This window comes from Salvelinus alpinus, chromosome 8 (assembly GCF_045679555.1).
Source record: "Salvelinus alpinus chromosome 8, SLU_Salpinus.1, whole genome shotgun sequence".
Lineage (NCBI taxonomy): Eukaryota > Metazoa > Chordata > Actinopteri > Salmoniformes > Salmonidae > Salvelinus > Salvelinus alpinus.
The window spans coordinates 4,370,217-4,389,085 of NC_092093.1; the positions used below are offsets into that span (position 1 = coordinate 4,370,217).

Consider the following 18,869-nt stretch of genomic DNA (forward strand, 5'->3'; position numbering starts at 1 on the left):
ACCTCTACATCCCAGTACAGAGAGACAGACAGTCACCTCTACATCCCAGTACAGAGAGACAGACAGTCACCTCTACATCCCAGAACAGAGAGACAGACAGTCACCTCTACATCCCAGTACAGAGAGACAGACAGTCACCTCTACATCCCAGTACAGAGAGACAGACAGTCACCTCTACATCCCAGTACAGAGAGACAGACAGTCACCTCTACATCCCAGAACAGAGAGACAGACAGTCACCTCTACATCCCAGAACAGAGAGACAGACAGTCACCTCTACATCCCAGTACAGAGAGACAGACAGTCACCTCTACATCCCAGTACAGAGAGACAGACAGTCACCTCTACATCCCAGTACAGAGAGACAGACAGTCACCTCTACATCCCAGAACAGAGAGACAGACAGTCACCTCTACATCCCAGTACAGAGAGACAGACAGTCACCTCTACATCCCAGTATAGAGACAGACAGTCACCTCTACATCCCAGTACAGAGAGACAGACAGTCACCTCTACATCCCAGAACAGAGAGACAGACAGTCACCTCTACATCCCAGTACAGAGAGACAGACAGTCACCTCTACATCCCAGTATAGAGACAGACAGTCACATCCCCATCCCAGAACAGAGAGACAGACAGTCACCTCTACATCCCAGAACAGAGAGACAGACAGTCACCTCTACATCCCAGTACAGAGAGACAGACAGTCACCTCTACATCCCAGTAAAGAGAGACAGACAGTCACATCCCCATCCCAGAACAGAGAGACAGACAGTCACCTCTACATCCCAGTACAGAGGGACAGACAGTCACCTCTACATCCCAGAACAGAGAGACAGACAGTCACCTCTACATACCAGTACAGAGAGACAGACAGTCACCTCTACATCCCAGTACAGAGAGACAGACAGTCACCTCTACATCCCAGTACAGAGAGACAGACAGTCACCTCTACATCCCAGTACAGAGACAGACAGTCACCTCTACATCCCAGAACAGAGAGACAGACAGTCACCTCTACATCCCAGAACAGAGAGACAGACAGTCACCTCTACATCCCAGTACAGAGAGACAGACAGTCACCTCTACATCCCAGTACAGAGAGACAGACAGACACCTCTACATCCCAGTACAGAGAGACAGACAGTCACCTCTACATCCCAGTACAGAGAGACAGACAGTCACCTCTACACCCCAGTACAGAGAGACAGACAGTCACCTCTACATCCCAGTATAGAGACAGACAGTCACCTCTACATCCCAGTACAGAGAGACAGACAGTCACCTCTACATCCCAGAACAGAGAGACAGACAGTCACCTCTACATCCCAGTACAGAGAGACAGACAGTCACCTCTACATCCCAGTATAGAGACAGACAGTCACATCCCCATCCCAGAACAGAGAGACAGACAGTCACCTCTACATCCCAGAACAGAGAGACAGACAGTCACCTCTACATCCCAGTACAGAGAGACAGACAGTCACCTCTACATCCCAGTAAAGAGAGACAGACAGTCACATCCCCATCCCAGAACAGAGAGACAGACAGTCACCTCTACATCCCAGTACAGAGGGACAGACAGTCACCTCTACATCCCAGAACAGAGAGACAGACAGTCACCTCTACATACCAGTACAGAGAGACAGACAGTCACCTCTACATCCCAGTACAGAGAGACAGACAGTCACCTCTACATCCCAGTACAGAGAGACAGACAGTCACCTCTACATCCCAGTACAGAGACAGACAGTCACCTCTACATCCCAGAACAGAGAGACAGACAGTCACCTCTACATCCCAGAACAGAGAGACAGACAGTCACCTCTACATCCCAGTACAGAGAGACAGACAGTCACCTCTACATCCCAGTACAGAGAGACAGACAGACACCTCTACATCCCAGTACAGAGAGACAGACAGTCACCTCTACATCCCAGTACAGAGAGACAGACAGTCACCTCTACACCCCAGTACAGAGAGACAGACAGTCACCTCTACATCCCAGTACAGAGAGACAGACAGTCACCTCTACATCCCAGTACAGAGAGACAGACAGTCACCTCTACATCCCAGTATAGAGACAGACAGTCACCTCTACATCCCAGTACAGAGAGACAGATAATCACCTCCATTAGTTTGTGACTTCGTAAGCAAATTCTTACTCCTGACCTTATTTAGGCTCTAACCCTCATAACAAATGGGTTGAATACTTATTGACTCAAGACATTCTCGATTTTCATTTTTTAAATAATTAGTAAAAATGTCTAAAAACAAAACATCTAAAAATCTTTTACCTTTATTTAACTAGTCAAGTCAGTTAAGAACAAATTCTTATTTACAATGATGGAACAGTGGGTTAACTGCCTTGTTCAGGGGCAGAAGGACAGTGGGTTAACTGCCTTGTTCAGGGGCAGAAGGACAGTGGGTTAACTGCCTTGTTCAGGGGCAGAAGGACAGTGGGTTAACTGCCTTGTTCAGGGGCAGAACGACAGTGGGTTAACTGCCTTGTTCAGGGGCAGAAGGACAGTGGGTTAACTGCCTTGTTCAGGGGCAGAAGGACAGTGGGTTAACTGCCTTGTTCAGGGGCAGAACGACAGTGGGTTAACTGCCTTGTTCAGGGGCAGAACGACAGTGGGTTAACTGCCTTGTTCAGGGGCAGAAGGACAGTGGGTTAACTGCCTTGTTCAGGGGCAGAAGGACAGTGGGTTAACTGCCTTGTTCAGGGGCAGAAGGACAGTGGGTTAACTGCCTTGTTCAGGGGCAGAAGGACAGTGGGTTAACTGCCTTGTTCAGGGGCAGAAGGACAGTGGGTTAACTGCCTTGTTCAGGGGCAGAAGGACAGTGGGTTAACTGCCTTGTTCAGGGGCAGAAGGACAGTGGGTTAACTGCCTTGTTCAGGGGCAGAAGGACAGTGGGTTAACTGCCTTGTTCAGGGGCAGAACGACAGTGGGTTAACTGCCTTGTTCAGGGGCAGAAGGACAGTGGGTTAACTGCCTTGTTCAGGGGCAGAAGGACAGTGGGTTAACTGCCTTGTTCAGGGGCAGAAGGACAGTGGGTTAACTGCCTTGTTCAGGGGCAGAACGACAGTGGGTTAACTGCCTTGTTCAGGGGCAGAAGGACAGTGGGTTAACTGCCTTGTTCAGGGGCAGAAGGACAGTGGGTTAACTGCCTTGTTCAGGGGCAGAAGGACAGTGGGTTAACTGCCTTGTTCAGGGGCAGAAGGACAGTGGGTTAACTGCCTTGTTCAGGGGCAGAACGACAGTGGGTTAACTGCCTTGTTCAGGGGCAGAAGGACAGTGGGTTAACTGCCTTGTTCAGGGGCAGAAGGACAGTGGGTTAACTGCCTTGTTCAGGGGCAGAAGGACAGTGGGTTAACTGCCTTGTTCAGGGGCAGAACGACAGTGGGTTAACTGCCTTGTTCAGGGGCAGAAGGACAGTGGGTTAACTGCCTTGTTCAGGGGCAGAAGGACAGTGGGTTAACTGCCTTGTTCAGGGGCAGAAGGACAGTGGGTTAACTGCCTTGTTCAGGGGCAGAACGACAGTGGGTTAACTGCCTTGTTCAGGGGCAGAACGACAGTGGGTTAACTGCCTTGTTCAGGGGCAGAAGGACAGTGGGTTAACTGCCTTGTTCAGGGGCAGAAGGACAGTGGGTTAACTGCCTTGTTCAGGGGCAGAAGGACAGTGGGTTAACTGCCTTGTTCAGGGGCAGAAGGACAGTGGGTTAACTGCCTTGTTCAGGGGCAGAACGACAGTGGGTTAACTGCCTTGTTCAGGGGCAGAAGGACAGTGGGTTAACTGCCTTGTTCAGGGGCAGAAGGACAGTGGGTTAACTGCCTTGTTCAGGGGCAGAAGGACAGTGGGTTAACTGCCTTGTTCAGGGGCAGAAGGACAGTGGGTTAACTGCCTTGTTCAGGGGCAGAAGGACAGTGGGTTAACTGCCTTGTTCAGGGGCAGAAGGACAGTGGGTTAACTGCCTTGTTCAGGGGCAGAAGGACAGTGGGTTAACTGCCTTGTTCAGGGGCAGAAGGACAGTGGGTTAACTGCCTTGTTCAGGGGCAGAAGGACAGTGGGTTAACTGCCTTGTTCAGGGGCAGAAGGACAGTGGGTTAACTGCCTTGTTCAGGGGCAGAAGGACAGTGGGTTAACTGCCTTGTTCAGGGGCAGAAGGACAGTGGGTTAACTGCCTTGTTCAGGGGCAGAAGGACAGTGGGTTAACTGCCTTGTTCAGGGGCAGAAGGACAGTGGGTTAACTGCCTTGTTCAGGGGCAGAACGACAGTGGGTTAACTGCCTTGTTCAGGGGCAGAAGGACAGTGGGTTAACTGCCTTGTTCAGGGGCAGAAGGACAGTGGGTTAACTGCCTTGTTCAGGGGCAGAAGGACAGTGGGTTAACTGCCTTGTTCAGGGGCAGAAGGACAGTGGGTTAACTGCCTTGTTCAGGGGCAGAAGGACAGTGGGTTAACTGCCTTGTTCAGGGGCAGAAGGACAGTGGGTTAACTGCCTTGTTCAGGGGCAGAAGGACAGTGGGTTAACTGCCTTGTTCAGGGGCAGAAGGACAGTGGGTTAACTGCCTTGTTCAGGGGCAGAAGGACAGTGGGTTAACTGCCTTGTTCAGGGGCAGAAGGACAGTGGGTTAACTGCCTTGTTCAGGGGCAGAAGGACAGTGGGTTAACTGCCTTGTTCAGGGGCAGAAGGACAGTGGGTGAACTGCCTTGTTCAGGGGCAGAAGGACAGTGGGTTAACTGCCTTGTTCAGGGGCAGAACGACAGTGGGTTAACTGCCTTGTTCAGGGGGAGAAGGACAGTGGGTTAACTGCCTTGTTCAGGGGCAGAAGGACAGTGGGTTAACTGCCTTGTTCAGGGGCAGAACGACAGTGGGTTAACTGCCTTGTTCAGGGGCAGAACGACAGTGGGTTAACTGCCTTGTTCAGGGGCAGAAGGACAGTGGGTTAACTGCCTTGTTCAGGGGCAGAAGGACAGTGGGTTAACTGCCTTGTTCAGGGGCAGAAGGACAGCGGGTTAACTGCCTTGTTCAGGGGCAGAAGGACAGTGGGTTAACTGCCTTGTTCAGGGGCAGAACAACAGTGGGTTAACTGCCTTGTTCAGGGGCAGAAGGACAGTGGGTTAACTGCCTTGTTCAGGGGCAGAAGGACAGCGGGTTAACTGCCTTGTTCAGGGGCAGAAGGACAGTGGGTTAACTGCCTTGTTCAGGGGCAGAACAACAGTGGGTTAACTGCCTTGTTCAGGGGCAGAAGGACAGTGGGTTAACTGCCTTGTTCAGGGGCAGAAGGACAGTGGGTTAACTGCCTTGTTCAGGGGCAGAACAACAGTGGGTTAACTGCCTTGTTCAGGGGCAGAAGGACAGTGGGTTAACTGCCTTGTTCAGGGGCAGAAGGACAGTGGGTTAACTGCCTTGTTCAGGGGCAGAAGGACAGTGGGTTAACTGCCTTGTTCAGGGGCAGAACAACAGTGGGTTAACTGCCTTGTTCAGGGGCAGAAGGACAGTGGGTTAACTGCCTTGTTCAGGGGCAGAAGGACAGTGGGTTAACTGCCTTGTTCAGGGGCAGAAGGACAGTGGGTTAACTGCCTTGTTCAGGGGCAGAACGACAGTGGGTGAACTGCCTTGTTCAGGGGCAGAACGACAGTGGGTTAACTGCCTTGTTCAGGGGCAGAACGACAGTGGGTTAACCCTTGGTGTGATGTGAAGGGCGCTTGTCTTCACAGGTTTGCTTCCCTGACCTGCCGTTGTCTCTGCCACTAGAGAGGTAAATTACAACCTGTTCATTATTGACATACCTGTATTAACAACTTGTTTACGTTACTGTAAAAATGTTAACTATAGTCTTACCGTAGCTGTGAGGAGACCTAGGGGAGCAGACGTGTGGAACATGATCCGACCGGCTGCACCACTGTCCTTAACAGGCATGTCTGGGATGAGAATGAAATGAAAATAGGTTTACCTGATAGGAAGGTATACAGAGCATTCGGAAAGTATTCAGACCCCTTTTTCTACATTTTGTTACAGCTTTATTCTAAAATGGATTAAATAGTTATTTTCCTCATCAATCTACACACAATACCCAATAATGACGATGCAAAATCAGTTTTTTAGACATTTTTGCAAATGTTTGGCACACCTGTATTTGGGGACTTTCTCCCATTCTTCTCTGCAGATCCTCTCAATCTCTGTCAGGTTGGATGGGGAGCGTTGCTGCACAGCTATTTTCAGGTCTCTCCAGAGATGTTAGATAGGGTTCAAGTCCGGGCTCTGGCTGGGCCACTTAAGGACATTCAGAGTCTTGTCTCGAAGCCACTCCTGTGTTGTTAGCTGTGTGCTTAGGGTCGTTGTCCTTTTGGAAGGCGAACCTTCACCCCAGTCTGAAGTCCTGGAGCAGGTTTCATCAAGGAACTCTCTGTACTTTGCTCCGTTCATCTTTCCCTCCTAGTCTCCCAGTCCCTGGTGCTGAAAAACATTCCCACCAACATGCTTCTCCGTAGGGATGGTGCCAGGTTTCCTCCAGACGTGACGCTTGGTATTCAGGCCAAAGAGTTCAATCTTGGTTTCATGAGACCAGAGAATCTTATTTCTCATCGTCTGAGAGTCCTTTAGGTGCCTTTTGGCAAACTCCAAGCGGGCTGTCATGTGCCTTTTACAGAGGAGTGGCTTCCGTCTGGCCACTCTATCATAAAGGCCTGATTGGTGGAGTGCTGCAGAGATGGTTGTCCTTCTGGAAGGTTCTCCCATCTCCACAGAGGAACTCTGGAGCTCTGTCAGAGTGACCATCGGGTTCTTGGTAACCTCCCTGACCAAGGCCCTTCTCCCCCGATTGGTCAGTTTGGCCAGTCAGCCAGCTCTAGGAAGAGTCTTGGTGGTTCCAAACTTCTTCCATTTAAGAATGATGGAGGCCACTGTGTTATTGGGGATCTTCAATGCTGTAGAATTGTTTTGGTTCCCTTCTCCAGATCTGTCCCTCGACACAATCCTGTCTCGGAGCTCTACGGACAATTCCTTCGACCTCATTGCTTGGTTTTTGCTCTGACATGGACTGACAACTGTGGGACCTTATATAGACAGGTGTGTGCCTTTCCAAATCATGTCCAATCAATTGAATTTACCACAGATGGACCAATCAAGTTGTAGAAACATCTCAAGGATGATCAATGGAAACAGGATGCACCTGAGCTCAATTTCGTGTCTCATAGTAAAGGGTCTGAATACTTATATAAATGAGGTATCTGTTTTTTATATTTTATAAATGTTATGTTTATAAAATATGCAAAAATTTCTAAAAACCTGTTTTCACTTTGTCATTATGGGGTATTGTGTGTGGATTGATGAGGGAAAATTATTTATTTAATCAATTTTAGAATAAGGCTGTAACGTAAAAAAAAATGTGGAAAAAGTCAAGGGGTCTGAATACTTTCAGAATGCACTGTAAGCATAGAGAGATCCTATTCAATCTCTAGAGATTTCATCCTGCAAAATGTCAAAGAAATAAAGGTTTCGGCTAAAGGATGGGATAGTGTTAGACATTTTGCTCATGGCTGCTAATTCTAATACATGCCCTATAATAGTGAACTAAATTATTTATTTGGCACATCGTTGATCACATGTTACACATCATCAAATACAGTATATTGAGGAACAATTTACAGATAGTGTAGCATACAAATATAACTCAATTGACTAAACATGAAAATGATTTCAATATCATTTAAATATATAGGACTATTACAGCTCTACTGAAGTGATTTTCTAAATATAGCCAACTCGGTTTTCATTCAAAGCATATTTTTTTATCCTTCACTTGATCGATTGCAAAGACACTGACGACTTGGTGTTTGTAAGTCCACTTCGTTCCAAAGTGGTCACAGAGTGACAGATAAACAGCTTGATTCTACTGTGTGTTAAGCAGACATGTTCTGTGTATAAAGGGACATGGCAACAACAAAACACAAAAAAACATCTAATCAGTTAACCCAATCAAGGCAGGGGCCCCAGTTACCCACGTGCCCCGCACCTCCTCTCCTCCCACCCTAGCAGAGCGGCAGCAGCAGGCTGTCTCCATTTTGTTTTGGAATTAGAAATTGGTTTTAATCGTTTGCTTCATTCTTCACAATAATGTGTATTAGAGCCATTTTGCATAAAGGAGAGAGAATGTATAGAAATGGAAACTGTTATTATGTTAATTATTTATATTAGAAAACCTTTTACTGTGACACCTTTTGAGTTGACCTGCAGCGTAGCATACTGGGGGGTTATGGGTAAAGATGGACTAGGAGCTGGATTGGAGCACCTTTTGAGTTGACCTGCAGCGTAGCATATTGGGGGGTTATGGGTAAAGATGGACTAGGAGATGGATTGGAACAAGCCTGTATTAGAAGACGCCTAACAGAAACAACCCACTTAATTTCTCTTGTTTTATTTGAACCCTTTTTTTTATTTTATTTTTTTATCTTTTGTTTTACCCTTCATCAAACTGGAATCTGTGTGACAAACCTGGACCCCTTTGTGACTAAGACATAACATTTGAAATTGAACAAGGACAATAACTCAAGTCTCCCGGGAAACGGGTTGGAACAGAGCCAGTATCAGGGCCTAAAGAACGGGTTATTATAGAATGTTGGGACAACGGGTTGGAACAGAGCCAGTATCAGGGCCTAAAGAACGGGTTATTATAGAATGTTGGGACAACGGGTTGGAACAGAGCCAGTATCAGGGCCTAAAGAACGGGTTATTATAGAATGTTGGGACAACGGGTTGGAACAGAGCCAGTATCAGGGCCTAAAGAACGGGTTATTATAGAATGTTGGGACAACGGGTTGGAACAGAGCCAGTATCAGGGCCTAAAGAACGGGTTCTTATAGAATGTTGGGACAACGGGTTGGAACAGAGCCAGTATCAGGGCCTAAAGAACGGGTTATTATAGAATGTTGGGACAACGGGTTGGAACAGAGCCAGTATCAGGGCCTAAAGAACGGGTTATTATAGAATGTTGGGACAACGGGTTGGAACAGAGCCAGTATCAGGGCCTAAAGAACGGGGTATTATAGAATGTTGGGACAACGGGTTGGAACAGAGCCAGTATCAGGGCCTAAAGAACGGGTTATTATAGAATGTTGGGACAACGGGTTGGAACAGAGCCAGTATCAGGGCCTAAAGAACGGGTTATTATAGAATGTTGGGACAACGGGTTGGAACAGAGCCAGTATCAGGGCCTAAAGAACGGGTTATTATAGAATGTTGGGACAACGGGTTGGAACAGAGCCAGTATCAGGGCCTAAAGAACGGGTTATTATAGAATGTTGGGACAACGGGTTGGAACAGAGCCAGTATCAGGGCCTAAAGAACGGGGTATTATAGAATGTTGGGACAACGGGTTGGAACCGAGCCAGTATCAGGGCCTAAAGAACGGGTTATTATAGAATGTTGGGACAACGGGTTGGAACAGAGCCAGTATCAGGGCCTAAAGAACAGGTTATTATAGAATTTTGGGACAACGGGTTGGAACCGAGCCAGTATCAGGGCCTAAAGAACGGGTTATTATAGAATGTTGGGACAACGGGTTGGAACAGAGCCAGTATCAGGGCCTAAAGAACGGGTTATTATAGAATGTTGGGACAACGGGTTGGAACAGAGCCAGTATCAGGGCCTAAAGAACGGGTTATTATAGAATGTTGGGACAACGGGTTGGAACAGAGCCAGTATCAGGGCCTAAAGAACGGGTTATTATAGAATGTTGGGACAACGGGTTGGAACAGAGCCAGTATCAGGGCCTAAAGAACGGGTTATTATAGAATGTTGGGACAACGGGTTGGAACAGAGCCAGTATCAGGGCCTAAAGAACGGGTTATTATAGAATGTTGGGACAACGGGTTGGAACAGAGCCAGTATCAGGGCCTAAAGAACGGGTTATTATAGAATGTTGGGACAACGGGTTGGAACAGAGCCAGTATCAGGGCCTAAAGAACGGGTTATTATAGAATGTTGGGACAACGGGTTGGAACAGAGCCAGTATCAGGGCCTAAAGAACGGGTTATTATAGAATGTTGGGACAACGGGTTGGAACAGAGCCAGTATCAGGGCCTAAAGAACGGGTTATTATAGAATGTTGGGACAACGGGTTGGAACAGAGCCAGTATCAGGGCCTAAAGAACGGGTTATTATAGAATGTTGGGACAACGGGTTGGAACAGAGCCAGTATCAGGGCCTAAAGAACGGGTTATTATAGAATGTTGGGACAACGGGTTGGAACCGAGCCAGTATCAGGGCCTAAAGAACGGGGTATTATAGAATGTTGGGACAACGGGTTGGAACCGAGCCAGTATCAGGGCCTAAAGAACGGGTTATTATAGAATGTTGGGACAACGGGTTGGAACAGAGCCAGTATCAGGGCCTAAAGAACGGGTTATTATAGAATTTTGGGACAACGGGTTGGAACCGAGCCAGTATCAGGGCCTAAAGAACGGGTTATTATAGAATGTTGGGACAACGGGTTGGAACAGAGCCAGTATCAGGGCCTAAAGAACGGGTTATTATAGAATGTTGGGACAACGGGTTGGAACAGAGCCAGTATCAGGGCCTAAAGAACGGGTTATTATAGAATGTTGGGACAACGGGTTGGAACAGAGCCAGTATCAGGGCCTAAAGAACGGGTTATTATAGAATGTTGGGACAACGGGTTGGAACAGAGCCAGTATCAGGGCCTAAAGAACGGGTTATTATAGAATGTTGGGACAACGGGTTGGAACAGAGCCAGTATCAGGGCCTAAAGAACTGGTTATTATAGAATGTTGGGACAATGGGTTGGAAACAGAGCCAGTATCAGGGCCTAAAGAACGGGTTATTATAGAATGTTGGGACAACGGGTTGGAACAGAGCCAGTATCAGGGCCTAAAGAACGGGTTATTATAGAATGTTGGGACAACGGGTTGGAACAGAGCCAGTATCAGGGCCTAAAGAACGGGTTATTATAGAATGTTGGGACAACGGGTTGGAACAGAGCCAGTATCAGGGCCTAAAGAACGGGGTATTATAGAATGTTGGGACAACGGGTTGGAACCGAGCCAGTATCAGGGCCTAAAGAACGGGTTATTATAGAATGTTGGGACAACGGGTTGGAACAGAGCCAGTATCAGGGCCTAAAGAACGGGTTATTATAGAATTTTGGGACAACGGGTTGGAACCGAGCCAGTATCAGGGCCTAAAGAACGGGTTATTATAGAATGTTGGGACAACGGGTTGGAACAGAGCCAGTATCAGGGCCTAAAGAACGGGTTATTATAGAATGTTGGGACAACGGGTTGGAACAGAGCCAGTATCAGGGCCTAAAGAACGGGTTATTATAGAATGTTGGGACAACGGGTTGGAACAGAGCCAGTATCAGGGCCTAAAGAACGGGTTATTATAGAATGTTGGGACAACGGGTTGGAACAGAGCCAGTATCAGGGCCTAAAGAACAGGTTATTATAGAATGTTGGGACAACGGGTTGGAACAGAGCCAGTATCAGGGCCTAAAGAACGGGTTATTATAGAATGTTGGGACAACGGGTTGGAACAGAGCCAGTATCAGGGCCTAAAGAACGGGTTATTATAGAATGTTGGGACAACGGGTTGGAACAGAGCCAGTATCAGGGCCTAAAAAACGGGTTATTATAGAATGTTGGGACAACGGGTTGGAACAGAGCCAGTATCAGGGCCTAAAGAACGGGTTATTATAGAATGTTGGGACAACGGGTTGGAACCGAGACAGTATCAGGGCCTAAAGAACGGGTTATTATAGAATGTTGGGACAACGGGTTGGAACAGAGCCAGTGTCAGGACCTAAAGAACGGGTTATTATAGAATGTTGGGACAACGGGTTGGAACAGAGCCAGTATCAGGGCCTAAAGAACGGGTTATTATAGAATGTTGGGACAACGGGTTGGAACCGAGCCAGTATCAGGGCCTAAAGAACGGGTTATTATAGAATGTTGGGACAACGGGTTGGAACCGAGCCAGTATCAGGGCCTAAAGAACGGGTTATTATAGAATGTTGGGACAACGGTTGGAACAGAGCCAGTATCAGGACCTAAAGAACGGGTTATTATAGAATGTTGGGACAACGGGTTGGAACAGAGCCAGTATCAGGGCCTAAAGAACGGGTTATTATAGAATGTTGGGACAACGGGTTGGAACAGAGCCAGTATCAGGGCCTAAAGAACGGGTTATTATAGAATGTTGGGACAACGGGTTGGAACAGAGCCAGTATCAGGGCCTAAAGAACGGGTTATTATAGAATGTTGGGACAACGGGTTGGAACAGAGCCAGTATCAGGGCCTAAAGAACGGGTTATTATAGAATGTTGGGACAACGGGTTGGAACCGAGCCAGTATCAGGGCCTAAAGAACGGGTTATTATAGAATGTTGGGACAACGGGTTGGAACAGAGCCAGTACCAGGGCCTAAAGAACGGGTTATTATAGAATGTTGGGACAACAGGTTGGAACAGAGCCAGTATCAGGGCCTAAAGAACGGGTTATTATAGAATGTTGGGACAACGGTTGGAACAGAGCCAGTATCAGGGCCTAAAGAACGGGTTATTATAGAATGTTGGGACAACGGGTTGGAACAGAGCCAGTATCAGGGCCTAAAGAACGGGTTATTATAGAATGTTGGGACAACGGGTTGGAACCGAGCCAGTATCAGGGCCTAAAGAACGGGTTATTATAGAATGTTGGGACAACGGGTTGGAACAGAGCCAGTATCAGGGCCTAAAGAACAGGTTATTATAGAATGTTGGGACAACGGGTTGGAACCGAGCCAGTATCAGGGCCTAAAGAACGGGTTATTATAGAATGTTGGGACAACGGGTTGGAACCGAGCCAGTATCAGGGCCTAAAGAACGGGTTATTATAGAATGTTGGGACAACGGGTTGGAACAGAGCCAGTATCAGGGCCTAAAGAACGGGTTATTATAGAATGTTGGGACAACGGGTTGGAACCGAGCCAGTATCAGGGCCTAAAGAACGGGTTATTATAGAATGTTGGGACAACGGGTTGGAACAGAGCCAGTATCAGGGCCTAAAGAACGGGTTATTATAGAATGTTGGGACAACGGGTTGGAACAGAGCCAGTATCAGGGCCTAAAGAACGGGTTATTATAGAATGTTGGGACAACGGGTTGGAACCGCTGATAGCCTTATTTGGCACACACTGAAACATCCAAAAGTATGATAGGCAGAGAATAATGATTTGACTTAGATAATCCTATTCTATTTATCAAAAGGTAGGATTGCAATGAATCATATATACACATTGGTTTGTTGAGGAATATAACATATGAGCTTAGTTCAACTGTCATTGCCCATCAGAACCCCAAATATAAGCTTGTTTTGCTACATTGTTTGTAAACATTTGAATTGTAAACAAACACTGTGTAACATCAAAACATGGTTAAACTATAATGTTGACATCATGGATGGACATTCCTTGCATCCATAGCTCTGTCCATGCATTTGAGAGTGATTACATTTCTAGAGCCCCATCCCACAGCTGTTTGCATTGTATGCCCCCCCCCAACCCCTCTTTTTACGCTGCTGCTACTCTCTGTTTATCATATATGCATAGTCACTTTAACTATACATTCATGTACTACATACTACCTCAATTGGGCCGACCTTCCAGTGTTCCCGCACATTGGCTAACCGGGCTATCTGCATTGTGTCCCGCCACCCGCCAACCCCTCTTCTACGCTACTGCTACTCTCTGTTCATCGTATATGCATAGTCACTTTAACCATACCTACATGTACATACTACCTCAATCAGCCCGACTAACCGGTGTCTGTATGTAGCCTCGCTACTGTATATAGCCTGTCTTTTTACTGTTGTTTTATTTCTTTACTTACCTATTGTTCACCTAATACCTTTTTTGCACTATTGGTTAGAGCCTGTAAGTAAGCATTTCACTGTGAGGTCTACTACACCTGTTGTATTCAGCATTTCACTGTGAGGTCTACTACACCTGTTGTATTCAGCATTTCACTGTAAGGTCTACTACACCTGTTGTATTCAGCATTTCACTGTAAGGTCTACTACACCTGTTGTATTCAGCATTTCACTCTAAGGTCTACACCTGTTGTATTCAGCATTTCACTGTGAGGTCTACTACACCTGTTGTATTCAGCATTTCACTGTAAGGTCTACTACACCTGTTGTATTCAGCATTTCACTGTGAGTTCTACTACACCTGTTGTATTCAGCATTTCACTGTGAGGTCTACTACACCTGTTGTATTCAGCATTTCACTGTGAGGTCTACTACACCTGTTGTATTCAGCATTTCACTGTGAGGTCTACTACACCTGTTGTGTTCAGCATTTCACTGTAAGGTCTACTACACCTGTTGTATTCAGCATTTCACTGTGAGGTCTACTACACCTGTTGTATTCAGCATTTCACTGTAAGGTCTACTACACCTGTTGTATTCAGCATTTCACTGTGAGGTCTACTACACCTGTTGTATTCAGCATTTCACTGTGAGGTCTACTACACCTGTTGTATTCAGCATTTCACTGTGAGGTCTACTACACCTGTTGTATTCAGCATTTCACTGTAAGGTCTACTACACCTGTTGTATTCAGCATTTCACTGTGAGGTCTACTACACCTGTTGTATTCAGCATTTCACTGTGAGGTCTACTACACCTGTTGTATTCAGCATTTCACTGTAAGGTCTACACCTGTTGTATTCAGCATTTCACTGTGAGGTCTACTACACCTGTTGTATTCAGCATTTCACTGTGAGGTCTACTACACCTGTTGTATTCAGCATTTCACTGTGAGGTCTACTACACCTGTTGTATTCAGCATTTCACTGTGAGGTCTACTACACCTGTTGTATTCAGCATTTCACTGTGAGGTCTACTACACCTGTTGTATTCAGCATTTCACTGTGAGGTCTACTACACCTGTTGTATTCAGCATTTCACTGTAAGATCTACTACACCTGTTGTATTCAGTATTTCACTGTGAGGTCTACTACACCTGTTGTATTCAGCATTTCACTGTGAGGTCTACTACACCTGTTGTATTCAGCATTTCACTGTGAGGTCTCCTACACCTGTTGTATTCAGCATTTCACTGTGAGGTCTACTACACCTGTTGTATTCAGCATTTCACTGTGAGGTCTACTACACCTGTTGTATTCAGCATTTCACTGTAAGATCTACTACACCTGTTGTATTCAGTATTTCACTGTGAGGTCTACTACACCTGTTGTATTCAGCATTTCACTGTGAGGTCTACTACACCTGTTGTATTCAGCATTTCACTGTGAGGTCTACTACACCTGTTGTATTCAGCATTTCACTGTGAGGTCTACTACACCTGTTGTATTCAGCATTTCACTGTAAGGTCTACTACACCTGTTGTATTCAGCATTTCACTGTGAGGTCTACTACACCTGTTGTATTCAGCATTTCACTGTGAGGTCTACTACACCTGTTGTATTCAGCATTTCACTGTGAGGTCTACTACACCTGTTGTATTCAGCATTTCACTGTAAGGTCTACTACACCTGTTGTATTCAGCATTTCACTGTGAGGTCTACTACACCTGTTGTATTCAGCATTTCACTGTGAGTTCTACTACACCTGTTGTATTCAGCATTTCACTGTGAGGTCTACTACACCTGTTGTATTCAGCATTTCACTGTGAGGTCTACTACACCTGTTGTATTCAGCATTTCACTGTGAGGTCTACTACACCTGTTGTGTTCAGCATTTCACTGTAAGGTCTACTACACCTGTTGTATTCAGCATTTCACTGTGAGGTCTACTACACCTGTTGTATTCAGCATTTCACTGTAAGGTCTACTACACCTGTTGTATTCAGCATTTCACTGTGAGGTCTACTACACCTGTTGTATTCAGCATTTCACTGTGAGGTCTACTACACCTGTTGTATTCAGCATTTCACTGTAAGGTCTACACCTGTTGTATTCAGCATTTCACTGTGAGGTCTACTACACCTGTTGTATTCAGCATTTCACTGTGAGGTCTACTACACCTGTTGTATTCAGCATTTCACTGTGAGGTCTACTACACCTGTTGTATTCAGCATTTCACTGTGAGGTCTACTACACCTGTTGTATTCAGCATTTCACTGTGAGGTCTACTACACCTGTTGTATTCAGCATTTCACTGTGAGGTCTACTACACCTGTTGTATTCAGCATTTCACTGTGAGGTCTACTACACCTGTTGTATTCAGCATTTCACTGTAAGGTCTACTACACCTGTTGTATTCAGCATTTCACTGTGAGGTCTACTACACCTGTTGTATTCAGCATTTCATTGTGAGGTCTACTACACCTGTTGTATTCAGCATTTCACTGTGAGGTCTACTACACCTGTTGTATTCAGCATTTCACTGTGAGGTCTACTACACCTGTTGTATTCAGCATTTCACTGTGAGGTCTACTACACCTGTTGTATTCAGCATTTCACTGTGAGGTCTACTACACCTGTTGTATTCAGCATTTCACTGTAAGGTCTACTACACCTGTTGTATTCAGCATTTCACTGTAAGGTCTACTACACCTGTTGTATTCAGCATTTCACTGTGAGGTCTACTACACCTGTTGTATTCAGCATTTCACTGTAAGGTCTACACCTGTTGTATTCAGCATTTCACTGTGAGGTCTACTACACCTGTTGTATTCAGCATTTCACTGTGAGGTCTACTACACCTGTTGTATTCAGCATTTCACTGTGAGGTCTACTACACCTGTTGTATTCAGCATTTCACTGTGAGGTCTACTACACCTGTTGTATTCAGCATTTCACTGTGAGGTCTACTACACCTGTTGTATTCAGCATTTCACTGTGAGGTCTACTACACCTGTTGTATTCAGCATTTCACTGTAAGGTCTACTACACCTGTTGTATTCAGCATTTCACTGTGAGGTCTACTACACCTGTTGTATTCAGCATTTCATTGTGAGGTCTACTACACCTGTTGTATTCAGCATTTCACTGTGAGGTCTACTACACCTGTTGTATTCAGCATTTCACTGTGAGGTCTACTACACCTGTTGTATTCAGCATTTCACTGTGAGGTCTACTACACCTGTTGTGTTCAGCGCAAGTGACAAATAAACTTTGATTTGATTTTTCAGTGGCAGGTTGTTCTTAGTTATGACCTCAGATTGCCCCTTCATGAATGGGCACTATGATCACTGGTTACATCACCTGCGGAGTTCACTGGAGGAGGTTGGAACTAACAACGTCCATCACACGAACAAGTGTCCCGTTCCACCGAGAGGTCGACCTCGTCTCCTAGTAACCCGCCACAAGAGAGGACGAGGTGGAGCGTCCACATCTACAATTGGCACTACACTTTTGAATTGGTATTAGTGAATAGGTATTAGAACTTGTTATTCTACGAGTAGGTGTAGTAACCCTGTTTAAAAATGGGCTAAACTGAAGATGTCGATTGAGCTGAAGTCAGAAAAATAGGTGTCCTAAACTTCATGACGAAGACAAGGGGGGGGGGTTCTGTAGGCTACTCACGGTAGGATTTAGCCCCGGTTGGAGCCCCGCTTGCTTTGCAGCACGGAGAGTAGTGCCCGCTCCGTGCCCGGTCTCCCGTCCCGGTCTGCTTCTTCTCTGGAGAGAAGCCTAGAGTCCGGCTGTTGTCAAGGTGATGTCACACAAACCGAGTAGATTGTTTTTACACATCCGCGTTCTAGTGGGCGTGTTGATTTAATGGCGCCGTGATCCGTAACAAATATGCACAAATGTAATTCACTATCCACAAACAAACACCTGTTGACTTGTATTTTGTAAACCAAGATTGTAATAAATGCTACATGAACAGAATAAGCAGTGAAGAACATATTTCCATAGTTATAAATAAATAAAAACACTTTTTTTGGTGTAGTATCCAATCATTTCAAAACAACACTTTCCAGGTAGAACTGTCGAATCTGCATGTGTGGCTCAAATGACATCTCTGGATCTGTTTTCATTTGTTAACAGAATTATGGCACTGACATTACCATGTTGTCACTGACCACAACGGACACGCGCGTAGCGTGTACATGTAGATTGAGTCCATCCACCCCAAACGCATTCAGCACACGCAGGTTGAAATTTTCAAAAATAACTCTGAACGAACTATATTAATTTGGGGACAGGTCGAAACATTCGTGGACATTTAGCTAGCTAGCTGTTGCTAGTTAATTTGTCCTGGGATATATAAACATTGGGTTGTTATTTTAACTGAAATGCACAACGTCTTTTTTGTAGAATATTGACTAACTTTGAGTCACACACAATCATGTGTTCTCTACTCCCACAATTAATCCACAGATAAGAGGATACCGAGTTAGTTTCTAGTGTTATCTCCTGGTTCAGTCTTCTTCGTTTTGTGGATTTTATATAGAATTGGCAACAAACGTTAAGGTTTACTACTGCACTCAACCGGAGTGTGGACGTCGTTCATCTTTCAATCACTAGTGTGGATATATGCTCCTAAAGACCAATGAGGAGGTGGGAGAGGCGGGACCTGCAGCACGCCATGCATCTAAAATAGAGCCAAGTTCTATTACAGCATATTGGATGACTGTCATTCATATTCCATCCATCCACCCAGTTCAATGTAACAGTGATAGGTTTAGGTTACTGTCATTCATATTCACCCAGTTCAATGTAACAGTGATAGGTTTAGGTTACTGTCATTCATATTCACCCAGTTCAATGTAACAGTGATAGGTTTAGGTTACTGTCATTCATATTCACCCAGTTCAATGTAACAGTGATAGGTTTAGGTTACTGTCATTCATATTCACCCAGTTCAATGTAACAGTGATAGGTTTAGGTTACTGT

General features: G+C 45.8%; 1 protein-coding gene across 4 annotated transcripts in view; it reads right to left on the minus strand.

Annotated features, from left to right (window-relative positions):
- fam228a (family with sequence similarity 228 member A) overlaps nt 1-18,501 on the minus strand; it is a 26,990-nt gene extending 8,489 nt beyond the window's left edge. The window contains exons 1-3 of one of the 4 annotated variants that reach the window (XM_071412451.1): nt 18,366-18,501; nt 17,553-17,660; nt 5,850-5,929 (exon numbers count right to left, since the gene is read on the minus strand). In XM_071412451.1, the coding sequence (XP_071268552.1) occupies nt 5,850-5,927 (78 nt within the window). In that variant the 5' untranslated portion in view covers nt 5,928-5,929; nt 17,553-17,660; nt 18,366-18,501. Of the gene's footprint in view, nt 1-5,849; nt 5,930-17,552; nt 17,999-18,365 lie in introns of those variants that run through there. The other 3 variants (XM_071412452.1, XM_071412450.1, XM_071412454.1) reach the window with 3 other exon arrangements.
- Nucleotides 18,502-18,869: the final 368 nt, after the last annotated feature.